This window comes from Vulpes lagopus, chromosome 23, assembly GCF_018345385.1.
Source record: "Vulpes lagopus strain Blue_001 chromosome 23, ASM1834538v1, whole genome shotgun sequence".
In the NCBI taxonomy this organism is placed as follows: Eukaryota; Metazoa; Chordata; class Mammalia; order Carnivora; family Canidae; genus Vulpes; species Vulpes lagopus.
In genome coordinates this window covers 47,338,976-47,363,861 of record NC_054846.1, presented here as the reverse complement: position 1 = coordinate 47,363,861, position 24,886 = coordinate 47,338,976, and the positions used below count along the sequence as shown (strand labels likewise).

The 24,886-nt window shown below is 59.4% G+C and overlaps 1 protein-coding gene across 11 annotated transcripts in view; it reads right to left on the bottom strand.

Moving 5' to 3' along the window:
- PTPRF (protein tyrosine phosphatase receptor type F) overlaps positions 1 to 24,886 on the bottom strand; it is a 138,151-nt gene that overhangs the window by 34,721 nt on the left and 78,544 nt on the right. For all 11 annotated transcript variants that reach the window (XM_041738179.1, XM_041738178.1, XM_041738181.1 and 8 more), the window contains exons 6-7: positions 15,033 to 15,221; positions 6,293 to 6,403 (exon numbers count right to left, since the gene is read on the bottom strand). In XM_041738179.1, the coding sequence (XP_041594113.1) occupies positions 6,293 to 6,403; positions 15,033 to 15,221 (300 nt within the window). The remainder of the gene's footprint in view (positions 1 to 6,292; positions 6,404 to 15,032; positions 15,222 to 24,886) is intronic.

The following is a 24,886-nucleotide window of genomic DNA, read 5'->3' as shown; positions in this document are numbered from 1 at the left end:
GGACCGTACTCCAAGTGGTCCCGGGGGGGCGGGCAAAGTCTTCTGTTCCACCGCCAAGTAATGGAGGTCTTTCAGAACAAACATTGGGAATAGTTTTGTTTTTAGTTTTATTTTTCCTCTCCTCCATGCAGGTAGAAGGGAGAAGTCCAGGGGCTAAGGATGAGTTTGAGAGGTCAGATGTGACCCTTTGAATCATCCCTAGGACCAGGCAAGGGCTTTCAGCCCAGAGACTGCTGGGGGCGCCCCCCCCTGACGCTCTCACCAGAACACTGGGCTCCGGGCACATATAAAAGGAGTTCTGGGGTGCGATTCCCCACAGCTCAGGCTCATCCTCCCTGCAGTGTGACGGAGGTTAGGGTATGTCCACAGAGGGAGGGTGGGGGCAAGAGAGGGAAGACACACCCTCCTGGGATCTTGAGCGCCAGTGGGGCCCTGTGTCCTGCACCTGCCTGGACAGCCACCCCCATCCTAAGAGCCAGGAGCGGCTGGAGCCTCCCTGCAGCAGCCCCACCAGCACTCCTCCCGCTGGCCCAGACATGAGGCCACCAAGAGGGAGCAGGACTCGCCCTGGACTCAGTCTATTGACAGAAGCAACAGCAGGGAAGAAAAAAACCAGAGCTGGGGAAAAAAACGCACTTAGGGTCTAATCTTGGGCTCCTCCAACAATGCCGGTCTATTACTGTTCCCCGTGCATCCTTACTGCTGACATTTTATAGACAATTTCCAAAACAGGGCTCTGCCATTTCTGGATTATATTTCAGCTGTAACTTTTAAGTCTAATTATTTGCGCTGACAACCCCATATAATAGGGCGGTGTGGCGCCCGGAGGCATCAGCATTCAGCAGAGTGACAGCATAATCGCAGGGGGAGGCAGCCCCGCAATCTGCATTCGCTCGCAGAAATTTCTCTGATGAAAATAACACAACATTAAGGAGGGGATAAGGGGCAGGATCCACTGTATCAAGATAAAATAACTCTTTAATAAATAACCTTGTGGCTGCCGCAGAGCAGTAATTAAATGCCGGCGCACTCGGCACACAGTTTTAAGTAAAGCTGGAAAAATGTAAGATGTAATTATCAGCGCCAAACAAATTACCAGCCCGGCAAATCCCCCTGGAATATTTAGAAACTCATTTCTGCCTTCCCGTTAAATATTTGTATACGCGCTTTATTTTTGGTGGGACCAGAGAGGGGGGAGGAGAAGGGACCAGGGACCGGGACAGTGGTGGGGAGGGGTGTAGGGGGAGGTGGCTGAGGGCTGGGCTGTCTCTGCTGATGACTGCTTTCTGAACGCCCCAGCAGATCCGCCAGGTCAGCGAAATGGTGAAACCGAAATGCCCCAGAGCTCAGGAGTGCATATGGATGGATGCTCAGGGCTGATATCTGAGCTCAGGACGCAGCCCTCCTCCCCACTGGCTCCTTTCTCCCTCATGGAGAAAACCCAAGCCAAGGAGATATGATGCAGAGGGGGAGCCGGTGGCCCGAGCCTGTTCCCTGGGACTCAGCCCAAAGCCCAGTAGACAAGTGAGTCTCGTCTGACCTGCTTGGACCATGTGCCCCAAGAATGACCGCTAGCCCCTGCTGCCAGCCCCAAGGCTGGGGTAGAGGTCTGACCTGGGTGGGGCTGAGAACTGAGCCCCGTGTGAGAATGCTCTGGAGTGAGCTAGAGCAGGGGCTCCTGGGAGCCCTCCCCAATCTGTGGCCGGGCTGGGGCCTCTCCGGGGGTCCCACGTGGACCTCACTAAGTCTCCGTCAACCGTTCCTCAGCTGTGAGCTCTGTGAACCTGAGTGCTCAGCACCCAGCACAGGCCTGAGGAAACAGAGCAGGCTGGGAGGGCCTGGGCAGAGGGACCTAGGGCAGGTGGCAAGATCTTCATTTGGCTCAGGTCGGGGAGGGAAAAGACAAGAGTGTAGATTTCCTCTGTGCCTAAGGTGACGCCACCAACCCGTGCCATGGACACCAAGCCTCATGAGGCAGACCAGGGCTGGCTGCCCCACTGAGCTCCACGGGGACCTCAAAGTCACGGCAGACCTGAGGGACTTTTGTCCTGTGCTGCAGGACCTTGAGGCGTGAGCTCATTCTAGATTATTAGTCTATTCCCTTCGTCTTCACAAGTGGCTGCAACTGAGCTCGGGCTAAGGTGGAGTTTAGGTTGTGGAAGGTCCCAGAGGCACACGTAATGCACTACAGCTCTCACGGCTCCCCCAACCACTCCTGGGCCCCACCCAGAACAGACAGCTGGCCCGACCCAGGCATAACGGGGGCACAGTTTTGTGTCATGCACCATGCCTGCCTGACCACCCCTGCAGGGGAGCCCAGCTAAGGGGACATGCAGACACTGGCACATCAGGGACTCAAGCAGCAGAAACATGCAGGGCAGGGGGCCTGCCCACCCACCCCTAGTCCTGCCGGCCTGCCGGCCCAAACAACGGAGAGCAGAGCCCGACTGGCGGGCAGGCCTGGCTGGAGTGAGCCCGAGGGAGCTGACCGAGCCCGCTGGTCCCTACTGACGGGAGCATCCCATCGACGGGCGAACTGTAGATGGATAAGAAGTGAAAAGGACCAACCTTCTCGCTGATCTGAGAGATGAGAGTTTGGGTTGATGGCAGAGTGCGATGAGGATGAGGAGGGAATAAAAAAAAGACAAGGAGAAACACAGAGAGAGTAAAAACAGGCCAACCTTCATCTGCCCACACAGCACGGACACGAGACAAGACTCTTGTGCCCCACGCACACGCACGTGCACGCAGGTACACGTGGACCACGCCGCTCACGAAAGACTCAGGACTCATGGAGGACACGGTGGACAGGGCTGGGTCCCGCTGGCAGGTGTGGCAGGATGCCATGGGCAGGACAGGGAGGGGTGGAAGGGGAGCACAGGTGGGCCCCCATGCCTCACGCACACCCCATGGCTCAACAGACCCAGTGAGCTGGGCTCAAGTCGGGGCCCCCCCAGCCCACAAACCCACCAAGGCACAGGGGCCACTAGATTCCCACCATCTTGAGGAAGCCCCACACTGCAGGGCAGCAGGGTGAGGAACCGGTCTGGGCACCTATGGGGAGAAAGGCTGTGGGGACGCTGCCCCGTTTAGAGACAGCTGTGGCCAGCGGCCAGCTCCCTGCAGAGAAAGGAAAGGTCGGGGGCAGGCAGGGCACGGCACGCCCTGGCCCCTGGCAGCTCTGCGTCCTGAGAACTGGAGAAAAGAGACGCTGTGGATAGAAGGAGAGGGTGAGTCACTCGGAGGGAGATGGATAGTGACACAGAGAGGCTGGTCCACCCAGCCTGCCTGGGCCTGCTGGACCGCGGGTGGAGCTGCGGGCAACCGTGAGCAAAGGCAGATGTAACTGGATGACGCATCCCCCGACAGCTATCCTGACGGCAGCAGCGGTCAGTGGCCGCCAAGCACTTCTTGTGTCCCTGCCACTGTGCCCGGAGCATCAGCGGCAGCCGCAGGGGCTCAGAGAGACAGCGGAGCCCTGAGAGTCTGGGTGACATAGGATGTGAAGCAATGAAGACAAATCCAAGGAGGAGACGTAGCCTTGAGCCCAGTGGACACAGTGGACACAGCGGGAGAAGAGGGAGGTGAAGGGAGCTGAATATTGGCAGGAGGCTGTCCATCTAGAGCAGTGGTTCCCAACGTCCAGGGCGGGGAGGGGTCCCCCCAGGTGACACTGGGCAAGGTCTGGAGATATTGTGTGTTCTCGGGACTAGGGGTGCTGCTGGCATTTAGGGGGCCACACGGGCTGCTACACATCATATGACGCCCAGGAGAGCCCCATGTCACAAAGAGTCATCTGACCCCCAGTGTCAACGGTGCCGAGGATGAGAATCCTGGGCTGGAAGCCACCCGGACCCGGATGTTGAGGCTCCTGACAGCTGGGGTCCACTGGTCTGGAGGGGAACAGGTGCCTGCTCTGGAAGGAGGTCTCAGAGCCGCTCTGCTGGCAGCAGGCGGGCAGGCACCGGGGGATTGCTCTACGGGCGGCTCACTCACAAGCAGGGTTCAGGACAGAGCTGGTGGCCGGCACGGGAGAGGTGGTCTCAGGGACGCCGGGGCTGATGGGCCCTCAGCACTGCTGGGAGCAGAACGCAAGGGCTTTTAGCCAGGACTGAGGTGAGAAGCGGTGGGGACACCAGAGGCAAAAAGCCCTAGGAAGAGGCTTCCAGGTGTCTCCAGGTCTCCTCAGCAGGGCCTGTCCTGGGGCTACAGGGCAAATTGCTCTTGACAAAACAGGGCAGGTACAGATGCAGGTGGGGCCGGGCTGTAAGGCAGGTCCTGGGCACAGAGACTTAGGACTGGCCCGCAGACATTGGGTCCGCAGGAATGTGTGTGAGAGGGAAAGACCGAGCTGGGACAGCCTGCCTTAGGGTCCCCGGCAAGTGGGTCAAGAACCAAAGAAACCCCCACACTCATTGCCCAGAAGGCCTGTGCATATGCGTGGTGTTGGGACCCCGCCTGATCCCACCACGTGGGGCTGGAGGTACGAGCTCCCTGGTTAGTACCCGAGCTGCCACCTGGGGCGGCTGGGCTCAGCTCACCTCCAGAGACCCACCGGCTCGCCTCAGGGCCAAGGCCAGCGTGACGCAGACTTCAGAGAATACTACCCAGCCAAGATAATAACGCAGGCTCCGTCACCTACGTCTGGGCCTCCTCCTGCCTCAGTATGGCCCCCTGCAGCTCTGCCCCAGGAAATGTGTCCATTAGACCATGCCCAGGCAGTTTGCTTGGGTTTCTCAGTGGCCCTGCTGGGCCGCTCCTCTCCCTGGTGCAGCCACATACAGCGAAAGGCTTTCGAGGCATCTCTTTTGACCCTATGATCTTTTGGGAAAAGTGTTCAGTCAGGATTGCGTAGCATTTGGAATGGTCCAGGTGGCAGGAGGCAGGTCTCTGAGCAGGGCTGTTCTAGCGTTCCTCCCTAGGAGGGGACTCGTCCAAGCCCTGTGTGCCTGTCAGGCGCTCTGTCTGAAGCCATGGGTGGGGGGGAGGCTGTGCGCTTCACCACCGTACGCATCTCAGCCATCTGGGTGGCTCTCAGGCCCCTGGCTTCTCTGCCCTGATGTTGTTCCTTAAGACAGGCCCTGGGGCCACTTAGGCAAGCCTTGAGGGGCAGGACACCTGACTGAGGGGCCAGTGGGGACCTCCTACTCCACACCCCCAACTCCAGTGAAGTGTCGTCTGTCGTCTCTGAGACATAACGTGCCTATCACCCTATGGGCTGGTACCCTTGGCCTCTTGGGAATCTGACACGGAGCAGCTCCTCGATAACTATATGGTTGACCATGTGGCTCCAAAGAGTAGGACAGGCCACTAACACCGCCTGGGTGGAGGGGCAGAAGATCCCCTTGAGAAGCTACACTAAGCACTTAGCGTGATGAAGTCATCGCTGCAAGGAAGCCACGGCCACTTTCCTTTCCAAATCCCCCGAGTGGAGACAGTTTCACTTGTAATGACGCCCATCTGTGCAGAAGGGCTAAGTGACGGGATGTGGGGGCAGGAGGGGCTCCAAGGGTGCACTGTGCACAGCAGACCCAGCACGTTCTCTGGAAAGAGCAGGTGACCAGCTTTGGTCACCCTGGGGCTGGGAGCACAGCAGACACTGGACACTCCCCAATAGTCTCCAGGTTTCTCTCTGCTGGGAACCTGGGCTGATGAAGATGCAGGATCCACTAAGTCTCAGCAAGGAACACCTGAAACACAGCAGGTGCTCACCTGCAGGGGCTCACAGCTGCCTCACACTGACCTTCTATACAAGGGTCCTGGCTGGTGACAGGCTGCAGCTGGCTCCTCCTCCAGGAGGAAGGCCCTGGGCAGCCCTGGCCAGAGGGCAGGCTCATTTGGCCTGGAACCCCTTTGCTGGGCTGGGCAGGAAGGATTCGAGGAACACCAGGGAAGTATGCCCGATGTTTACACGCAAATATGTGCCTGCTGGTGCACGTGCACGTGCACACACACACACACACACACCACAGTGAAAAGTCTGCTTGGAAGGCTCTAGACTCCCTTGGGGCTCTGGGCCCTTGAGGCAGAACCTACAAGAGATACAAATACTCCCAAGAGTGGCTGTGTCCCAAAGGGCCTGCGGAGAAGGAAGGAAAAGTAGCAGCGGCCATCAGGAGTGTGCCCAGTGGGAGCTGCTGTGGCTGTTCCTGCTGCTGCAGAAAGAGGCAGGAAAAGGAGAAGCGGGGCCCATGGCAGCCCCCACTGTCCCCAGCAAGGGATCCAGACAGCATGGCCAGCAGGGCCAGTTCAGCTCCGTGGAGACAGGGCTGGGCACTGCCTGCGTCCTTACCTCGTACGTATAGGTTGGCGGGGGCCGAGTACCGTGTGCCTGCAGAGTTGGTCGCCACACACTCGTACTTGCCTTGGTCCGACTCCTCACTGCTCTCAATCTGCAAGGCACCTGTGGGGACACGGTGACAGAGGTCAGGTCTGGATCATGGGGAGGGGGCTCAATGGCATTTGGGCTTGTGTTGACCAGACGCTGTAGATAATCAGGGCCACACCAGTGTTGCTTCCAGGAAGCTCTCCCTGATGAGCCCACCGGCCTCCTGGCAGGGAGCAAGCCTTGGGCTCTGGAGCACAGTCCCGCTTGCCCTGCCCTGCACTCTAGTGGAGCTGTCGGCTGGGCCAGGGACTCCATCCCATCCCCCAGCTCCATGGAGTGCAAGTGAGCATCCCCGTTAGTGCTCCCAGACCTCCTGGCCCTGCCAGGCGATGTGGAGCCAGGCGTGGGTGGGAGCCACCTGAATACCTGCTGGCCCGGGAGTTGCAAGCATGCAACGGCCCTCATCGCCCACCAGAACTCCACAGGAAGGAAGGGGCTTGCTCTGGGGGCCTGGTGCCCAGCAGCCTCGGCTCAGAGCACCCATCCTCTCCCTCCACCCCACCCCCACCCCGCCGGCCCCACCCATTCCGGCTCCTCTCCTCAGCCTGGTCCTGCTAAAGTGCTTCGACCCACCACGGCTGCTGCATAATTCAGGAGGCTAATGGAGGCTGTAGCTCCCACTCGGGCCAGTGCCCTGAGGAGCTGCTCTGGCCGCAGACGGACAGACAGGAGCCAGGAGTGGGGGGGGCAGGGCAGCTGTAAAGGCCCCTCCACAGGGCCAGTCCTGGCAGGTCTGGGTAGGGGAGCCCACGGCTCTGGAGGTGGGCCGTGAAACCACTCGGCTTGGCCACCCCCTGGCCCCGGCAGTCAACACTTAGAAACACTGTTCTTGAGAGCACACCAGGCAAGCCGTCCGTGACAGTGACACCCCAAGGCACAGGCAATACCCCCTCCCGGGAACAAGCCGACAGACAGTCAAACCCACACAGGACAGTCCAACGGACACTTAATAACCCCACAGCACAAGCCTGACAGAGAACCGCCGCCTGTACAGAACAGCCAGAGCGACCCTAAAGGCCCCTTCCCGGGGCTCAGGCCGGCTGATGGCACCACACCCACAAAGGACAGAGACAGAACTGCTGAACCCCACCTGTGTGGACTGCATAAGAAGCGGAGGAAGAGTTCCAAGCCACACTCTCATGGCCCAGGCCCCAGGAGAGGACTGCCCTGGGTGCAGGGCTGCAGCCCCCCACTGCCCGCCCTCCCTCTTCTGCCGCCCAGACCCAGGGTAGCAGGAGGGGCCCTGAACACTCAGGGGGCTGGGGCCCGGGGGCTGGAGGTGGGGGAAGGGGCAGCCAAGGCTTAACGCCGAGGCCGGCCTGCTCTGCGGTTCTGGCCTCAGCCCTCCCCACTGGACTTCAGGGAGCACGAGGGCCCAGGGCACATGCCAAATACCCATCTCCTGCAAGAACAGTTCTGACGGGCACCCAACAGGTCATGTGTATGGGATGGATGGACACTGTTACAGAAAATGTTCCCTCAAGCAGGCAGGGTCAGGCCCCTGGCTGGTTGGGGGTGGGGGGTGCTGCACTAGGTCAGCTCAGCTGGGGAGTGAGGGGAGACCTGGGGGCCTGGCGCCACAGGCAGGGACAAGAACTAGTGCCTGGGTGAGACCCCTGCTCGGGGAGGAGGCTCCCCTGTGTGGAGACCTAGGACTGGCTGGGGACCCAACACACAGCCCGGGCCTGGATACACACAGAAACCCCCAAATCTGGAACCAACACCAAGACCCGGTGGCAGGGGCATGAAGAACTAGAAGTGGTCCTGGCCTGGGAGGGTCACGGACAAGATGCCCCACAGGGAGGCAGCTGCTCCTCTCAGCCCTATCTTCTGTCCTGAGACGACCCTGGCCCTGGACTGAGTGTCCAGATGTGCCCAGGGAAGCCAAGAGACTTGTGAAGAAATGATATGAATCAAATCAGTCCAGAAGCGACCATTTTACAGTGGGCCTGCTCCGAGCCAGACACTGCCCAGCCCCTCATCCCCTCCTCTAAACCTCAGGAGTCCGTGAGGTGGGCCCTGGCCCCGATTTAAAGAGGAGGACGCAGACTTCTGAGAGATCAGACCTGATTTTCTGAAAGTCACACAGGTGATTCAAACTTGCACCCGGATCTTTGGGTCCAGAGTGTGGTTCTGGAGCTCCAGGCTGCAGGGCTCTGGGGCATGCGAGCAGCCAGGGCTGGCAGGCGATCTGAGCTAGTCATGGTGGACCCTGGTTGTTCCCTGTGTCCCAGCAGCATCTGTGCTGGGCTACGGGGATTTACAGGATGGTCGTCAGTCTGCTCTAGGGCCAGGATGTTAAAGGGAAGTCAAGCCATCATGGAGGACCCCAAGAAAAAGGAGCTTCCTGGGAAGAAAGGGGGGCCTGGTCATGCTGCCCCACCTCCCGGGAAGGCTCTCCACCTGTGGTCGGGCTTGGGGCTCAGCACTTAGCTTCAGTGTGGGGCGGACAGGGTCCCTTCTGTGGGGTTGGCCTGGAAGGCCCGGGAAGCAGGGCTTGCCATCCCCCAGGCAGGGCTCAGCTGAGTATATCTACAGTCCAGACTTGCAATGGATGAGTCCACAGGAGGGAATGACCAAGAGTGGAGGTGTGTGGTGGTCGGTGGTGCTTGGGGGACCGGAGCTGGAGATGAGGAGGCTGGAGAGGTCAGGATGGGGATGGGGGAGGTGACGGACTGGACGGGATGGAGTGGTGGTGACGGCAGTGGCGTGGCGTGGCGTGGCGTGGCGAGATGCACGGACAGCATTCTTACCTCTGATTGGTGAACCACCTGGCGAGGTAATTTGAATGCAAATAAGATCAGAGAGAAGCATTAGTACAAAAGGAAGGAAAAGCCACAAAAAGCCAAACCAGATAAAATAAAACACGGAGAAATCAAGGCCTGAGTTAGGCCAACGCAGGTGGTAAGTGCGCAGGCGCCAGGCTGAGCCAGGCTGAGTGTGGGTGAAGCTGTGTCCCCCAGGTCACTGGCACTGCTCCGAGGGGGCGGAGAGAGGGGAGTGGGGCTGGGGTCATCGGGGCTGGAGGGGACGGGAATCAGGAAAGTGGGGTCAGGGCTCCTGCAGACCAAGCTGGCTGAAGCCAAAAAGGGGAAAGTGAATAAAAGAGGTAGCAACCCCACTCCTAGGGGCACCCAAATGTCACAGGTGGGCAAGATTTCAAAATAAAGCACTTACCAAAACAAACCAAGGAGGTTAAGCACACAGAATGGGCTAATGGGAGGGCTTGCTGTAGGCTACCACCAGGCCAGGTCTCCCTCAAGCAGACACACCAGCCCGGCCGGGCCCCATCGTGGGACCTGGGGTGAACTTACAACCCAGTGGCAGATGCCCTGTAGAGCGCACTCATCCCACTCATAAAAAAGTTTGTGACTACTGAGCTTTCCCTGAACCCGACTGGTGAGAGCCAGAGGCCAGGGCCTCCTCCTTGCCCTTTTAGTGCTTCAAGCCCAGAGGGCCAGACATGCACCCTCCAAATGCCCAATGCAGGGCTGTTACGAGGTCTGCACAGGCTGCCTTCCCACACGTGCCTCCTCTGAGGCTGCGCTCAGGGCCCTGCTTCTGCTACTGCCTCATCCAGGAGGTGAGGAGCCTATGAGCGGGCCTGGCCCCAATGCCATCTACCCTGCCTCCCCTGCCCCTGCCCTCTCTGCCCATTGCAGTGGGGAGGGAAGTGTGCCAAGAGACAAACACCGATCACTCTCTCATCGAACTTGATGACACCTGCCTAGGAGGAATTATCCGTGTCTATGTCGGAATGATGAAACAAGCTAAGGGCCAAGTGGCTTCCCCGGAGCCCAAGGTCATGTGGCCTGTGAGGCGGCAGGAACTAACCAGGTCTGGTGCACAGCCTTCCCACTGGATTAGACTGCCTCCTGCAGACACAGGGGCTGGACGGGAGGCAGAGGCAGCTGCTGGGACCTGGGCTGGGCATGTGAGGGGCTGCAGAGACCCTGGGAAGAACCATCATCACAGCGATCCCCCAGGCATGGTCCAGGCACCTTGAGTGTCTCTGAGACTCTTTCAGAGGGTCCACAAGGTCAAAGCTATTTTCCTGATACTAAGAAGTTATTTGCCCTTTTCACTTTGGCTCTCTTATGAATAAACGGTGGAGTCGTCCGGAAACTCCACGAAGTGTGATACTGCAACAGACCAAACGTAGAAGCAGACCTGAGAATCCGGCAGTCTTCTATCCAGGCCCCAATTAAAGAGATTTGCGAAAATGTAAAACAATGCCACTCTCTTCACAAAATGTTTTTGTTTTACAAAACAATTATTTTTCATTAGAAATGTTATTTAACGTGTAATGGGTTTTAAAATTATTTTAAGATTTAAATATTTAAAACCTTTTCAGTCTCAACATCTAATACGGTAAATACTGATGAATAAAACCTACACAAACAAAAGCTCTCTGAGGTCCTCTAATATTTACAATCAGAGGTCCCAAGACCAAAAAGTCAACAACCGCTGATCTGCTTCTGCAGGGCAGGCCCGGCCTGGGAGAGGGCGTCAGTGGAATGGGCCAAGGCTGGCACCCCTAGCTCCCGGTCTCTGCTCCCCCAAAACCTAACCTGCTGGTAATGAGTCTCTGGACCTCTCAGAGTCATTCCTCCACCAAATAAAAAATTTGCCTTACCATTTCACAAGGTGGGTGTGGGAGACTGGAGGGACCCAGGAGTCAGCAGCGCTCCTGAGAGGTGCCAGTGTGCTCAGGCCAAAGGGAAATCATGACCATGCACTGCCAGCGTGCCCTCCTGGCAGCCCCAGCTGGTGGGAGGGGTGAGTCGGGGGACAGGCTCTTTCAGTCAGAGCCGGGCCAGCCAGCAGAGTAGGGGACTGCAGGCCTCAGGCCCACCCTGGAGTCTGCACCTGGCTCTGGGTCCCATCTGCCAGGGCCGGTGGGCCTCCACCCACAGTCAGCTGCTGGCATCTCTGCTCAGGCCCTGTAGTCTCAGCCCGGGTGTCAGAGGGTGTGGAAGGAGACCGTGCTCTGGGTGAGCACGTGCATGTGGTGGATCAGGTTGTCCTCGACAGTGATGCATTCAGGGCCCTGGGATGGAGCAGAGCCTCGTAGGGCTCCTCGGCACCCTGTCCGGGCTGGGCAGAGCCTGTGGGCCACCAGCTTCTTTCAGGACCCAGAAGGGGCTCTGAGCCCCACCTGGAGGTCAGTCTCCGCCTGCTGCTCCGGTGACACCATCTGCACCTGACTTGACTTCCACTCTCCCTGAGTTTGTCTCCATTCCTCGCGGGCCCACCCTGGGCCTCAACTGCAAATTCCCAAGAGGCTCTTGTGGCACTTCAGTGAGGAAAACACCTGCAGAACAGAGCTCAGGCCTGGACAGCGCTCACACCAGCCGCCCTCCTCTCCAGCTGCTGTTCCAGGGGCCACACCCTGTGACCCGTGCTGGAGCTCAGCCTGCAGGTGCCTGATAAGTTCTGGGGAACTGTCAGGGAGGGCCTGAGATCTGGAGAGGATGGGACCGTTGCAGCTCTGCAGTGCTCGCAGGGTCCCAAGCGTACCCCAGGCCCCAGGTTTGGCGTTTGTGACACTAGAAGGCCTCTGGGTGACTGCCCGGGGGAGTTTCCGGCCCTGGATCTCCATGTGGGACCGCGGGTGAGTCCCTTTAACTCAGCTGTAAAGTGAGCTGTAAAGTGTGTAATCACAACCTGTCCTACTTCTCAGGGTTGCAGAAAAACCAAGTGCAACAAAAGGCAGGGAAATACCTTGTGATCCGTCGGTGATGCATAAACTGTGAAAGTCCCTGTAAACAGCTGAGTGCTTGGGGGCTTGATTCCACTCCATGAAGAGATGTCCCTGTCAAATGTGTGGGGATTGGCCCCAGCACCCTTTTACATGGTAATAGGACAGGGCCAACAGCTCCTGGAGTCAGGGCCTGGTGCCAGGGCCAGGCAGAAGGGGGGTGTGGGGAGTCCTGCTACTATACAGGTGGGATGATTTAAGTCCCCTCAGGTGCCATCCCAGGAACTGGACCTGAGGTCCATAACCCCCAGGTTACAGCTTCCAGGTGGCAGCAAAGGTCAAACAAGGTCTTCCTTGGACCTAAGAGGCAGGGGGAGTGGACCTTTGTCTGCAGGGACAGGGCCCAAAGGTCTCGTTCATGAAATAATTTATCAGCAAGGGCTCAGAGATACCTGTCCTGTAGCTGGATTTGGGTTGGGAGCTGGGGGGGGAAGGGGACCTCGCAGTGGGGACCCAGACCCAAGCCCTCCCTGCAAGGTGCGCCCTCGCCTAAGTGAGCCGAGCTGGAGCCAGGCAGTGACAACACGGCGTGGGGTGTGTCCTGAAGGAGGAGGCCTTAGTTGGGCAGAGAAAGGAGAGGCTTCCTGATTTGGTGGCTTAGAGCAGACGGCAAGGATGGGTCAGGGTGGCTCTGTGCAAGCGGCAAGTGGCCAGAAATAACAAGAACCCCATTCCTGAAGCCCTCCCCATACGCCAGGCGGGGAACTAAAGCTGCCATTGCTGTTGTCTTGCTTAATCCTTCCTGTCACTCCTTTTTAAAGGTGGGGAAACAGAAGCTCAAAGAAGTTAAAGAACTTCACTGAGGCCACAGAGCTTGTAGGTGCGGAGCTAAGACCCAAGGGGGTTAAGCCGGAGGTGTGAGCTGGGAAGGTCAGGAGCGGTTCTGTGTGGCTTGCTCAGGAGCAGGTGCCTGGCCACGTGGGCAATGAGATGCTACTGAGGTTGTTGGAGCACAGAGGGACACGGGCAGAAAACTGGCAGCTGCTGGGGGCTGGATTCCCGGGGAGGGCCCGGAGGCAGGGAGCACAGCACTTGGTGACTGGGACATGGCTGGGAGGCAGTGGGAGGACAAAGCGGGTAGACAAAGCGGGTCCAGCATGACAGCCGTGTGGGTGACCAGTGGACGTGACGCGTCCTGATGGGAGAAGGAGTCGGCGTGCATCCCCTGCCACTAGCAGGGAGATGGTCGGTGGGAGAAGGCCACAGTTGTCTGGGAAGAAGTCACCACTCACGGCCAGTCAGGGTGACACCCTGAAGGCAGCTAGGTTTTTTTTTTTTGTCTTTTTGTTTTTTTAATCTAAAGCTCGGGCAAGCTGTGTGGTGCTGGAGACAGAACGAGGGGTGTGGGAGCAGAGGGGGCCTGAAGCTACAGGAGCAGGTGAGCTGGCCCACGGGAAGGCCCTGTCCATGGGGACAGCGCAGGGGCCAAGGGCTCCCCAGCCGGAGGGAGGAGCCGAGGAAGAGGAGGCCTCAGGGAAGCCAGGAGGGAGAGGGAAGCCAGGGAGAAGGGGGAGGGGGAGCAGCCAGTGGAGTAACGGGCAGGAGCCGACTCATCGGGCAGTGAATGGGTGGCACAGGGCCTGGCACACAGTAAGCACCACATAAATACTTGATGAACAAGCGCGAGAGACAGAGAGCCTTCCCAGAATTGCTGCCACGGACAGTCAGTGCCATTCTGGGGCGGAGGCCAGGCCTGTGGGGAGGACCATCTGGCTGTTTGGGGAGCCTGCTTGGGGGGCTGTGGGGAAATGCAGAGGAGCTGAAGCATGCCGGCCGCTGGGCAGTGCTGGGCAGTGGCTGCAAATGCTGCCGGACCATTTCCTGCCTTGATTATGGCTGTTTTAATTAACTGCATTACAGCTGCCTCCATCTTGTTGAGTTTTAATTAAATTAAATGAGCTAACACTTTATAGGCTGTCTCAGGCGGCCATGGCTAGGGCCTGAATCCTGCCCCTGCTGGGCAGCTCACCGCTCCCTCCTCCCCTGGTGGGAGGGAGCGGGGAGGGGCTGGCACCCCAGGGAGCAGCATGGGCACCTCTAAAGCCTACCCCAAAAGGGCAGAGTCACGTACTCCTTTGTAGTGTGGACCTCACAGCTGACGGGCCGCAGGGGCTCTGGTGGCGCTGGCCATCTTGCCTGAGCCCACCGTCCCGCAGCTAGCGGAAAGTTTCTGGACCAAGGTCTATCGGTCCAGGGTTGGCTGGCGGGCAAATGCAGAATGCAGCTAAGCCGATTCTGAGCCTCCTTTCCCGCCTGCACCGTTCCCACAAAAACTGAATCAATTATCCTGGCGGGAGTCTCGGAGGCAGATCGATCAATGGGGCGACACCTCCTGCCTGGTCATGACAGCATCCTTGCTGCCAGGGCTCCGAGCTGGCTCAACTCAGATATCTGGAGGAGACAGGTGGCCTTGGTGGCCAAGGGATGGCAGCAAGTCCTCCTGGCTCTAAGCTCCTGAGGTCCAGTCTTTTGAAGCCTGATGAATCAGGCATCTCTGGCCTCTATTCCTGGCTAAGCCAGGAGAAGTAAAGAGAAGCATCATGTAGGCCTCCTCTCGGGCCAGGCTGTAGGCAAGATGGAGGATAGACACCCACAGAGCACCTCTGCAGAGCCCAGCACCACACTGGGCACATCACTCATGCTGCATGGAGCCACGCTGGACCAAAGTTTAGGCTCTGACCATTCCAGGAAGGTAAAAGAATCACCAGCAACGAACCCACACTGTCAAGCTCTCTTCCCTGGGCCAGGAGGGCCTGTACCAAGATCTGACCCACCCACCGGATGCCCTCTGCTCAGCCCCAAGAGGGAAGGCAGTGCTGGGTGTCAGGTGGACACCTTTCCTGGAGTCTGTGTGGCCCCTTGACCCCCTTACCCTCTGCTCACCTGAACGCAGCTGCTTGATGCGGCCATTGCTTGTGGCAGGGTCCACAGGGAGGAAGTCCTTGAACCAAGAGATCTCAGGGTCTGGATTCCCGCCTGCTGCGCACAGCATAGTGGCTGTGCGCGCCTTCTCCACCACCTTCAGCTGAGGCCCCATGTCGATGGAGGGGAACCCAGGGGGCAGCTGTTCTTCTGCAGACAAAAAACAGAAGTGCAAGTTAGGGTCGGCATTGCCTGCCTGCTGGCACCTTCCAGCATGGGCAGCTTCTCCTGACTCCTGGGTTGGCTGGGACCCTTAAGACCCTCGTCTTCCAGTTCCTGACTTCTAAGGATGCTCCATGTGAGGAACCAGAGTCCCAAGTCCTGCTTCCCAGGCCTGCTCCCCAGTCCTACACAGTGGGACCCACCCTGCCCCGTCAGGGAGTTTCCAGGTCTGAGAAACAATGCCTCAGACTGGAGATGTCAGCACTTATCTCTCTGGGCTCTGGGAAAAACAAGGATTGATGCTCTGCTGGCCACAGCAGAAAGTGCTACACGGATGCTGGGCTGCAAGGGGCCCACAGCTCGTACGGCAGCCCCTAGAGCCACAGTTCAGCCCAAAGGCTCCCGGGGCTGTCTGGTACCCACTCCTTTTTCTGAACATGCGGTGTCCCCTCCACCGTTTGCATCTAGCCTTTAGCTCCACAGCATAGCAGAATCCCACATCACAGCCCGGATTCAGGACCGGACTGGGCAACCCCTGCCCTACCAGTGAGCCCCCGCAAACCCTGGTCCTGACCCATTCTCTACTAGAGTCATTTTTTTTTTAAGATTTTATTTGTTTATTCATGAGAGACCACAGAAGAGAGAGAGAGAGAGAGAGAGAGAGAGAGAGAGAGAGATGCAGAGACACAGGCAGAGGGAGAAGCAGGCTCCACGCAGGGAGCCTGATGTGGGACTCCATCCCAGGTCTCCAGGATCACACCTTGGGCTGTAGGCGGCGCTAAACTGCTGTGCCACCAGGGCTCCCCTCTACTAGAGTCTTGACCCTGACCTTCTCGTAGTCCCTGGGGGGGCCATAGTCAGGCCTGGGGACCATGTTGGAGCACGTGGAGGCCAAGGAGATAAAAAAAAACTCTATGAGGACACCAACATTTGATGAAGGGAGGCACAACTCCTCCCTGGTTGCCTTTTCCTACCTTGCTGGGGGTTGGAGGTTCATGCAGGAGATGGTCCCAAGGGAGCAACAGCCACAGACGTCAGCACACCCTCACTCCCGCTGCAGAGACTCGGACACACAGCCCTGGAAGCTGGCGGAGCAAGGCCGGCCTCTCCCCACCCTTGGAAGCACCAGGGGCTGGGAGCACAGGCTCTGGACTGGTGCGAGCCAACTGGGGCTCCCACCTCTACCATTAACTAGCTCTGTGACCTGGGTGCCTTACTAGTCCTCTCTGTGCCTCCACTATCTGTAGACAGGGTTCAAGTGCCCGGCTTGTAAAGCCATCACGAGGACCACATCTAAGGATACACAAGGTGCTGGGGAGTGTCTGACAGAGAATCTGCACCAGGGAGTACTGGCTGACATCATCATCATCAGTGGCTAAGCCACCTGGGTGGACGGGTACCGAGACTAGGGCCTGGGGCTGGTGGGGTTTGCAAACCCCAGAGCAAAGCTCAGAATGCGTCTGAGCACTCAGCAGAGAGCCTCTCCCATGGTGTGGATGCCTGACACGCCCTATGGAGGACAGAGAACAGTGTCTGTCTTCCAATGGGGGAGCGAGGCTCCGTGGTGGCAGAAACCAGGACATAGCCCTTCCTCAGGCCCAACACAACACAGGTGTGTGGGGACACTTGCTGAGGTTGGACTCCTGTGCCAGGGAAAAGGCACATGGCATCCTCAGAAGTGATTCTAGAAAATAAAGGCTGGCAGTGCTGATCCTCCCTATAGACTCTCAGAGACCCAGGGGGACTGACTGGGGAGGCAGGCGGGAGAGGAAGCTGGAGGAGCCCCAGTAGGCAGGGATAAAACATCCCTCTATCGGCTGCCAGACCTGGGGTGGGGGTGAGGGGGTGGGTTCCTGCCAAGGCTCCGGCTGCCAGGGACATCCCGAAGGGGCGGTGGTGGCCCCATCAGGACAGGGGGTCTTGGGCTGGGGAGCAGCAGGACTTGGAGCACGGCCTTGCTCCCAGTGCAAGGCCGCCTCTCCCAGTGGCTACCCCCGCCTCTCCCAGTGGCTGGCACTATGCTTACTTCCCCACCTGCAGCCCTATAAATTCCAGATGTGAACCCAGCATCTCCTTGACTGTAAATCTGATCCCACAGTGTCCTGACTTCCAGCTCTGATTTTCCAAGGAAAACGTTAAACAGTGGCAGGGAAGCAGGACTTGGGATGTACCACGCAGGAAGCAGCTTCCTTTGGGCCTGAGGCCCAGTGCTCCCACCCTCCCCCCTCCACCCTCCTCAGCAGCTGGGGGACACTCAGGACAGTTAGAGCCACCCTAGCTCACCGAAGTGACAGTCCTCAATCCTCCCTGCTCAGCCATCCCGAGCATGTGGGGGATGCAGGGACGACAGAGTCGGCCCGAGTCCAGGCCCGGGGGCCAGCCGGCCCTGGCTCCCTGGCAAGGTAGAGCAAGGAGAAAGGAAGAAGTATGAACACCTGCGGCCCCGTGTCCCGGCATCCACTCTGAATTCCTAACACGGGGAAGGTCTGGGGGATTTACGCCAAATTAAGGACAATTAATTTTCCTCCCTCAATTATCGCGCCCTCAATGGCTCCGTCCTTGGCTCAGATCATGCCTCAGGCGCTGCCGCCAGAGCCTAAAACCGGCATGTGTGAAGAGCTGTCCATAAAAAAGCAGGACCCAAACGCCAGTCCCTTGTGCCAACTAGGCTTCTAGGCAGAACTCAGACGACCGCAGTCCCGCACCTCCAGCGGAGGGGGAGGGAGCGTGTCTCGCAGGAGGACTCCAGCCCCTCAGGGGCAACTCGCTGCTGTCTCTTCCCTCTCTGCTCCCCAGGAGGCTTCCAGCACATTCAAACGGAGCCAAGGTCAGCAGCTGCTTACTGATGCCCACTGTGTGTCTGGCCAAGCTGGGCACAGGGCACGCTGGACCCATTCTCTCATCCGGCACTGCCCCCCTGCCCTGCACCCACACCACCACCTGAACCACTGAGGCTCAGGGTAAATCCCTCACTCTGACCTCACATGATCACTGCAAACCCATCAACAATCAGGAAAACTGAGGCCCAGATAAGAAGCATAGAAGTTCTGGAGTATTTACCGTGCTCCACGTAGAGAGATAATAACATGCTTTAAAACATGATTTATTCTTAGCAAAACCCTACAGCGGGTGGAGGAGCAATGGGATGCTTGCAGACCTGGCCAAGGTCATGCAAGCTGAATGAGGCGGGGCTAGGGTGACCCGGGGGCGGGCCCCAACCTGGCAGGGCCGGGCCTCGGACTCCCGGTGGGGGCGCCCCTAGGGGACAGTGCCACCATCCCGCCCCCTACCACGCCCTCCGCCGGCTTCGGGGCTCGCCGCTCCTGGAAGCCCCCCAGCACCGAGCGGCCACACGACCCCGGATGTCCCCCACACGGGGCCGCCCGCGGGCGCGCACCCACATCCCCGCACCCTGGGGCGTGCTCAGCGCGGCCCCTCGGAACCTGTCTTGCGGGCTGCGGGTGGAGGGGAGGAAGGGCCCCTCCCCCTCCCGGCCACCGGTAACCATGGCAACGCGGAGAGGCGGGCTCCGGAGGAAGGCTGCGCGCGCCCGTGTCCCAGCGGGCGCGCGCCGGGGTCGGTCGGACAGCTGCCGCCCCTCCGCCCCGACCCGCACCTGCCGACCCGCACCTGCCGGGACCCTGCTCCCCCATCCCAACTCCCAGCCCTCCGCTCCCCTCCCGGCCTCCTTCCCGCTCAAGCGCTCAGCCGCGGGCCCGCCTCGCACACCTGCCTCTCAGCCCCACGTTCGCAGTGTGTGTGCCTGCAGGGCAGAGGCCCCTCCATTCTCTGATATGGGGGTCCCTGGGAGGGAAAGAGAAGCCCACGGGGCCTTTAAGGGACTGCAGAGCCCCGGTCTCTACAGCTGCCTGTGGCTCCTGACAGCGCGCACAGGTAGGGCGCACGCACATTCCCAAGGGGCGGCCCCCAACGGATCCCTGCGAACCCCTGGTGGGTGCGCACCTGGATGTTAACAGTTCCTGCAGCAAACCGCACTGGTCTTTGGATGCTGCAACAGATCTAAACTCCTCCCCTGTTGTCCCCGCTGGGCAGAGGCAGATGACAGGGTGCTTGTGTGGGGGTGGAGGGTGTTGAGAGACTAAGGCTCAGAGAGGGCCAGAAACTTGGCTGAGGCCCCACAGCAGTGGTGGAGCTGCTTCTGCTCCATGACTCACTTGCTATCTTGGTGACTTCCTGGAGGAGGAGACAGATGCAGGAGTACTAAACCCTTGAGCATGGGAGGCAGGGAGAACTTTGGTGGCGGGGGTGGGGTGGGGTTGGGGGGAGACATCTGAGTGAAGGCTATAGGAGGGTAGGGGGCCAGTAGGAAGATAAGTCTGGTTGCAGCTAAGGCAAATGTTGAGGTCCTGATAGATGAGGCTGGGGTAGGGGTGGACAAGGAGATGAGCTTAAGCTGGCTGCAAGGGCTGAGGGGAGGGAGGCTGGTGAGGCCCCTACAAAGCACACACAGGTTTCTTTGTCCAGCTCAGCCTGGGATGCCTGAGGCTGAGTCTGGGCCAGAGGGAGGGGGCTGCACCAGGGAAGCCGACAGATGGAGACGCCTTGCAGGGTCCTGGGGCGGGCAGCACCGTCTGTCAGCACGACCTTCTCACCCGTGTTTACCCAGCTTCATGGCGTCTCTGTGCATATGCAGGCACACACCAGCACACACGTACACAGGCTCCCTGGGGTGGCACCATCTGTAAGCCTGACCTCCTCCCCTGTGCCTGAGTGTTGGGCCTGGCCTCACCCTGTCTCGGAACACAGACACCTAGAAACATGCACAACCAGGGACCTGCGGAGATATACATGGAGGAGACAGGTGCAAAAATAGAAGCCTACATGCGTGTGTGGAGGGGCACCTGTGGTGCCAAGCACCTGTGGAAGCAGACTCACACAAGCAGCTCCAGAGGCAGTGCACACGGGTACTCCACACACATGTGAAGACGTGCAGCCAGAGATACACGTATGCCGAGGCACGTGCGCCCAGAGACACGGCAAATGTGCCGACAGGTAGACACACATGAAGGAAGCTCACAGGTAGCCCGGCTGCTGGTTCCCGCAGGCCCTGTGCACCCTAAAGAAGCCGAGGCACCTCAAGCCTTGGCCCTGAGGCGGCTCCATCCTGAGCAGGGCTGGGGCCAAGACACCAGCTACCCATTCGGAGGTCCCCCCAAGCCCTGTAGGCTCCTGCTCTCCCAGAGAGCACCCCCACCCTGCTTCTAGGCAGTAAGGGGGGGCTGAGGGAGCCTGGGGCCCATCTTCCTTCACAGCTTTCAGTCTCGATTTTCAGCTTTTTCTAAGAGAAAACTCCCACCTCTTCTAGCACTCAGATTTCATCAAACTTGGCATCTTAAAAGCCTGTTTTGTTTTTGAATCTGAGCTGTTTGGGGCCTGTCGGCAGCGAGAGCCCGAGAGTGGCAGTGAGAGCTGAGAGCAGTGGTGGCCTCCCCTCCCCCAGGGCTTCCCTGGCATCTCACACTGCCCTACTCTACCTGGTTGGTGAGGCCTCCTCGCCACACACCCCCAAGTGAATCCCGGGGCTATCCCCAGACAGACACCATACCCGCACTCTGGCTTTCGGACCCTGCCCTAGGCTGGACTCTCCTCCTGGGGTTCCCCCACCTTGGCCCTACTCCAGGAAGATTCTTTTTATCCATTTACTGCCCCCCCCCGCCGAGGTTCAGGCCCAGTCACTCCAGACCACCAACAGTCTCCCACTCATTCCTCAGACCTGTCACCCCAGCTGGCCAGTTCACCAAGGCCAACCATGACTCCATGGGGGCTAAGTCCAAAGGACACTTGCCAGTGCGCATCTTGCCTGACCTCTTGACAAGCGCCCCGCCCCATGGACCACTCCCTCCTCCTTCACATACCTCTCTTCTCTCCACTTCCACAGCCTCGCTCTGGGTTTCCCTCTTCCCTTTCAGGCCCCTCCTCACCAGATTCCTATGGAACACCACCACCCTCCTCTCCGCCGCCCTCCAACATAAAGTACTAGCCAGCTGGGGCTCCATCCGGGCCCTCTTCCTCTCTTCTTGGCTCTAGCTCTCTGAGATGTGCCATTTCTCAGCCTTCAAAACTCCATTTCCAGATGTCCCTTGGAGTGCCAGGCGAATCTGAACAAGGCCTCCTGGATACCTCCCCCTGGATGCCCGCACATGCCTGATACAACAGATTTCTAGCTGAACTTGTCAATCTGCCCCTTCAGACTAAGTCCTAAACCTCAGAAAATGGCACCACCATCTACCTGGCCCCAGAGCCATAACCTAGAGTCTTTCACTTCCCCAGTTCAAGTAGCCAGGCAGCTCGCCACTCTTTCTCCCATTCCCCCTTCCTCCCCTGCTGGCTGCCTGGGTTTGGGCCATTGCCACCACTTGCCTGGGCTGCGGGGCTGCCCCAACCTCTCACTGGTCTCCTGCCACTCTGCACCCTCTGCACCCTCAGGGACCGTTCTGAAGCATACATTTGATCGTGTCATTCCTCTGATTAAAATCCTCTCTCTCCTGGCAACCAGAGGGAGGCATCTTACCAAGAATGAAGAATGTGCACACACGGGGGCATTTAAAACCTCCAACTTGGTTAGCTGTTCCCAGAGCCGCTGGCTCCACTCTGTGGTCATGAGGTTGGGGGAGAGAGGAGTCAGCGAGGGGGCCAAGCCCACAGCAGGGCCAGGCACAGACCTACTGTCTGGCTAACAGAAGACACAAGTGTACTGCCTACGGCCCAGGAGGACCATTCAGAAGGGAATCCACTTGGGTCCTTGGAAAAGGATCAAAACTAGAAAAAATGAGGGAGTCTAGGTACCAAGAAACCCAGAGTCTGGAGTTGAAGACCCTCCTGGCAATGCCCATCTATAATACCTCTCTCAGCCCCAGGCCTCAGGGCCAGAACTCTCCAGGAAAAGGTTGAAGAGCCTCATGTTTGTATGGTCCCAAATGCTGCAGTGGCCGTGAAGGGGGGTGGAAGGACAGGTCGCAGAGACCACAGGCTCTGGACCGGAAGCATGCAGGTCCATGGCTCAGCTGTGAGGGGAGGGGCAGGAGCTGGCCTGGGTTGTAGCCCTTCTGCAGCTGCAACTCAGGGAGGGGACAGGCCCAGCTTCTGCAAAACCAACCTGTTAACCAGACACATACGTAGGCAACAGGGAGAGGGCACGACCTGCCACTTGGGAAGTCATCCTCTGCCTGTGGTAGCCCTTTATCCAAAGGCCCCCAACACCAGTCAGGCCTGGGGCAGTGGCAGAAAGGAGGGTAGAGTAAGGAGTGCCAACTCCCGGGGAAAACACCCCCCCCATCCTGAAAGCAAGTTCCCTACTGACTCTACTCTAGGCCTAGCCCAGCCCAGGGCCTCAGCACAGGGTCACATGTGGCTGATCAGCCCTCCGGTCCCTGAGGCTGTTTCTAAAGGGATGGAGAATGGGGGTGAGGAGGTAGGGGGTGTCTCAAGAGGTCCTTCATCACCTTCCAGGTCTCTAAGCCAGCCAGGGTCAGAGCCACTGTGAAAAGTCGGGGATCCAGGCCCAGTACTGACTGCCCCACTACCCCAGGGAGTATCCTGTATGCTTAACATGCTTAACAGTTGGCACCCCAAGAGCCTGCCACCAAGTAGGCAAGACTGGATGCACTCCATGTGGGCACCTGGATTCCTGGCCCACGTGGCATCCGAGGATAGTACACTCCACATCAGTCGGCAGACACCGAGGCCAAGTGCAAACAGGTAAGAGGAGGGACATGGAGGGGTCCCGAGGTCTGGTGTATCCTCCCTCTGGCTGGCTGCAGAGGAACCACGCTGGGGGTGCCACTGTACTTGAGAACAGGTCAGCCTGACCACTCTGCCCCACATTCATCTGCCCAGCTGTCGTGCTGACCAACGGCTCCGAGCAGGGAACCCATGGGTCCCCAAGACAATGAGCCCAGACACAGCCTCTCTGACCATCCCCCCCAGTGTCAGACTGACCCCCACACATTCAGCTCAGGCCGCTTGCCACACAAGCACCACACACCTCACACACACTGATGTGCGTGCACACGCAGACACAGCACGATGCACACCACCTGCTGTATATACACCTCCCCAGTGCTTGATGGGTACACACACACACACACACACACACACACACACGTGCGCACAATCTGCTGCACATCCCCTACTGAGCACAAAGGCACACACCTGCCGCATACACAACGCCACGCACACACTGCCCTACCCAAGGCATACAGGTAAGCCACAGCACACACGGGGCGCCTCTCGGCCCTGTCCATGATACCACCTGCACCCTGAGCCCTGAGAACCAGGCCCCCCCAGGGCAGGGTGGGAAACAGCTCATTAGTGCTCCTGGGCTCCCCCCCAGCCTCCCCCTCCCGCCTCGCCTGCCTTAGCCCTCCTAGAACCCACCCAGGTCACCTGGGCCCTGCCCACACCTCTGCTGCTGGCCTCCCTGGGGCTCTCCTGACCACTGTCCTGCCCGGCCTGGAACCCGGTGGCTCAGGCAAGTCCTGCGCCCGAATGAGCCCCAAGACCCTCGCTCCCCCACCCCGGGGAGGGAAAGGCCAGGAAGCAAAGCCTGCCTCCCCTCCCCCTCCCTCGAGAGAGAGAAAATGTCAGCTTCTCTGTCTCAGTGGTGGCAGCGGGCGGGTTGGAGGGGGAGTGATTCAGCCTCTGCCTCAAGAGTGCGGAGTGAGAAGAGCTTTTCCTGCCATTACCGGGGAGGGAGAGGCTGGCGCGCTAATGGCTTCAATTACCTCTCAGACAGGAACACCGGGCGGCGGGCCCTGCTCCCCGGCCTGGCTCGCCCAGCCCCTGGAGCCGGGCACCGCTCCCTGTCCCCAGCCCCCCGGCTCTGGCCTGGGGCGGGGGGGGGCAGGGGGCCGTGGTGGAGCCCCCAGGGCCGCCGGAGCACGCAAGGCCACACTGGGCCACACCCGGACACGCGAGGAGCGGCTGCGGCGTCAGGGGAGCCGGTGCAAAGGCCGGGGCGAGGGCGTGGCGGGCCTCGAGGCTGCGGGGCGCTGCGGGGTGCTCCCCAGCCTGTGTCAGGGCCCGTCTGGGGAGGCTGGGCCTGCCGGGGACAACACGGGCAGGGGGGCACGGGACCAGACTTGTAGGCTTGGGCTCCCCTCTGGCGGTGACACCGACTCCTCCCTGAGCCCTGTCGCCGTAGGCGGCCCTCAGCCGCTCCCCAGGAGCCCAGCGCACAGGAAGCATGTGCACAGACAGGTGCTTTGGGGCGTACGTGCAGTGTGTGACACCTGTAAGGCTCACTTATTCCCAACCCCCAAACCAGCTTCAAGCGCTCCCTGGGCCTCCTTAGAGCCTGTGGAGGCCTCCCAGGAACACCCTGGCCCTCCTCTGGCTCCAGCCCACAGCCCCAGACAGACTACCCTCTCCCTTGCTTCCCCCCAACACCTTTTCGGGGTGGGGGGGAAGGGGCACAGTCTGGGCTGCTTCCTCCTGGCCTCGCCTCCCGGCACCTTTAAGGCCTCCCGCTCCACTCCTCTCTGCCAAGCCAGGAGCCTGGTCAAGGTTACACAGACCAACATGGTAAGTCAGCATTTCGTCTTCCGGCTGCTGCGTTTCAGGAGGAGGAGGCGGGGGGGTTCACCGAGGCCCACGGGGGCAGGAGCACGAGCAGGGCAGGGACCTGCCCCACA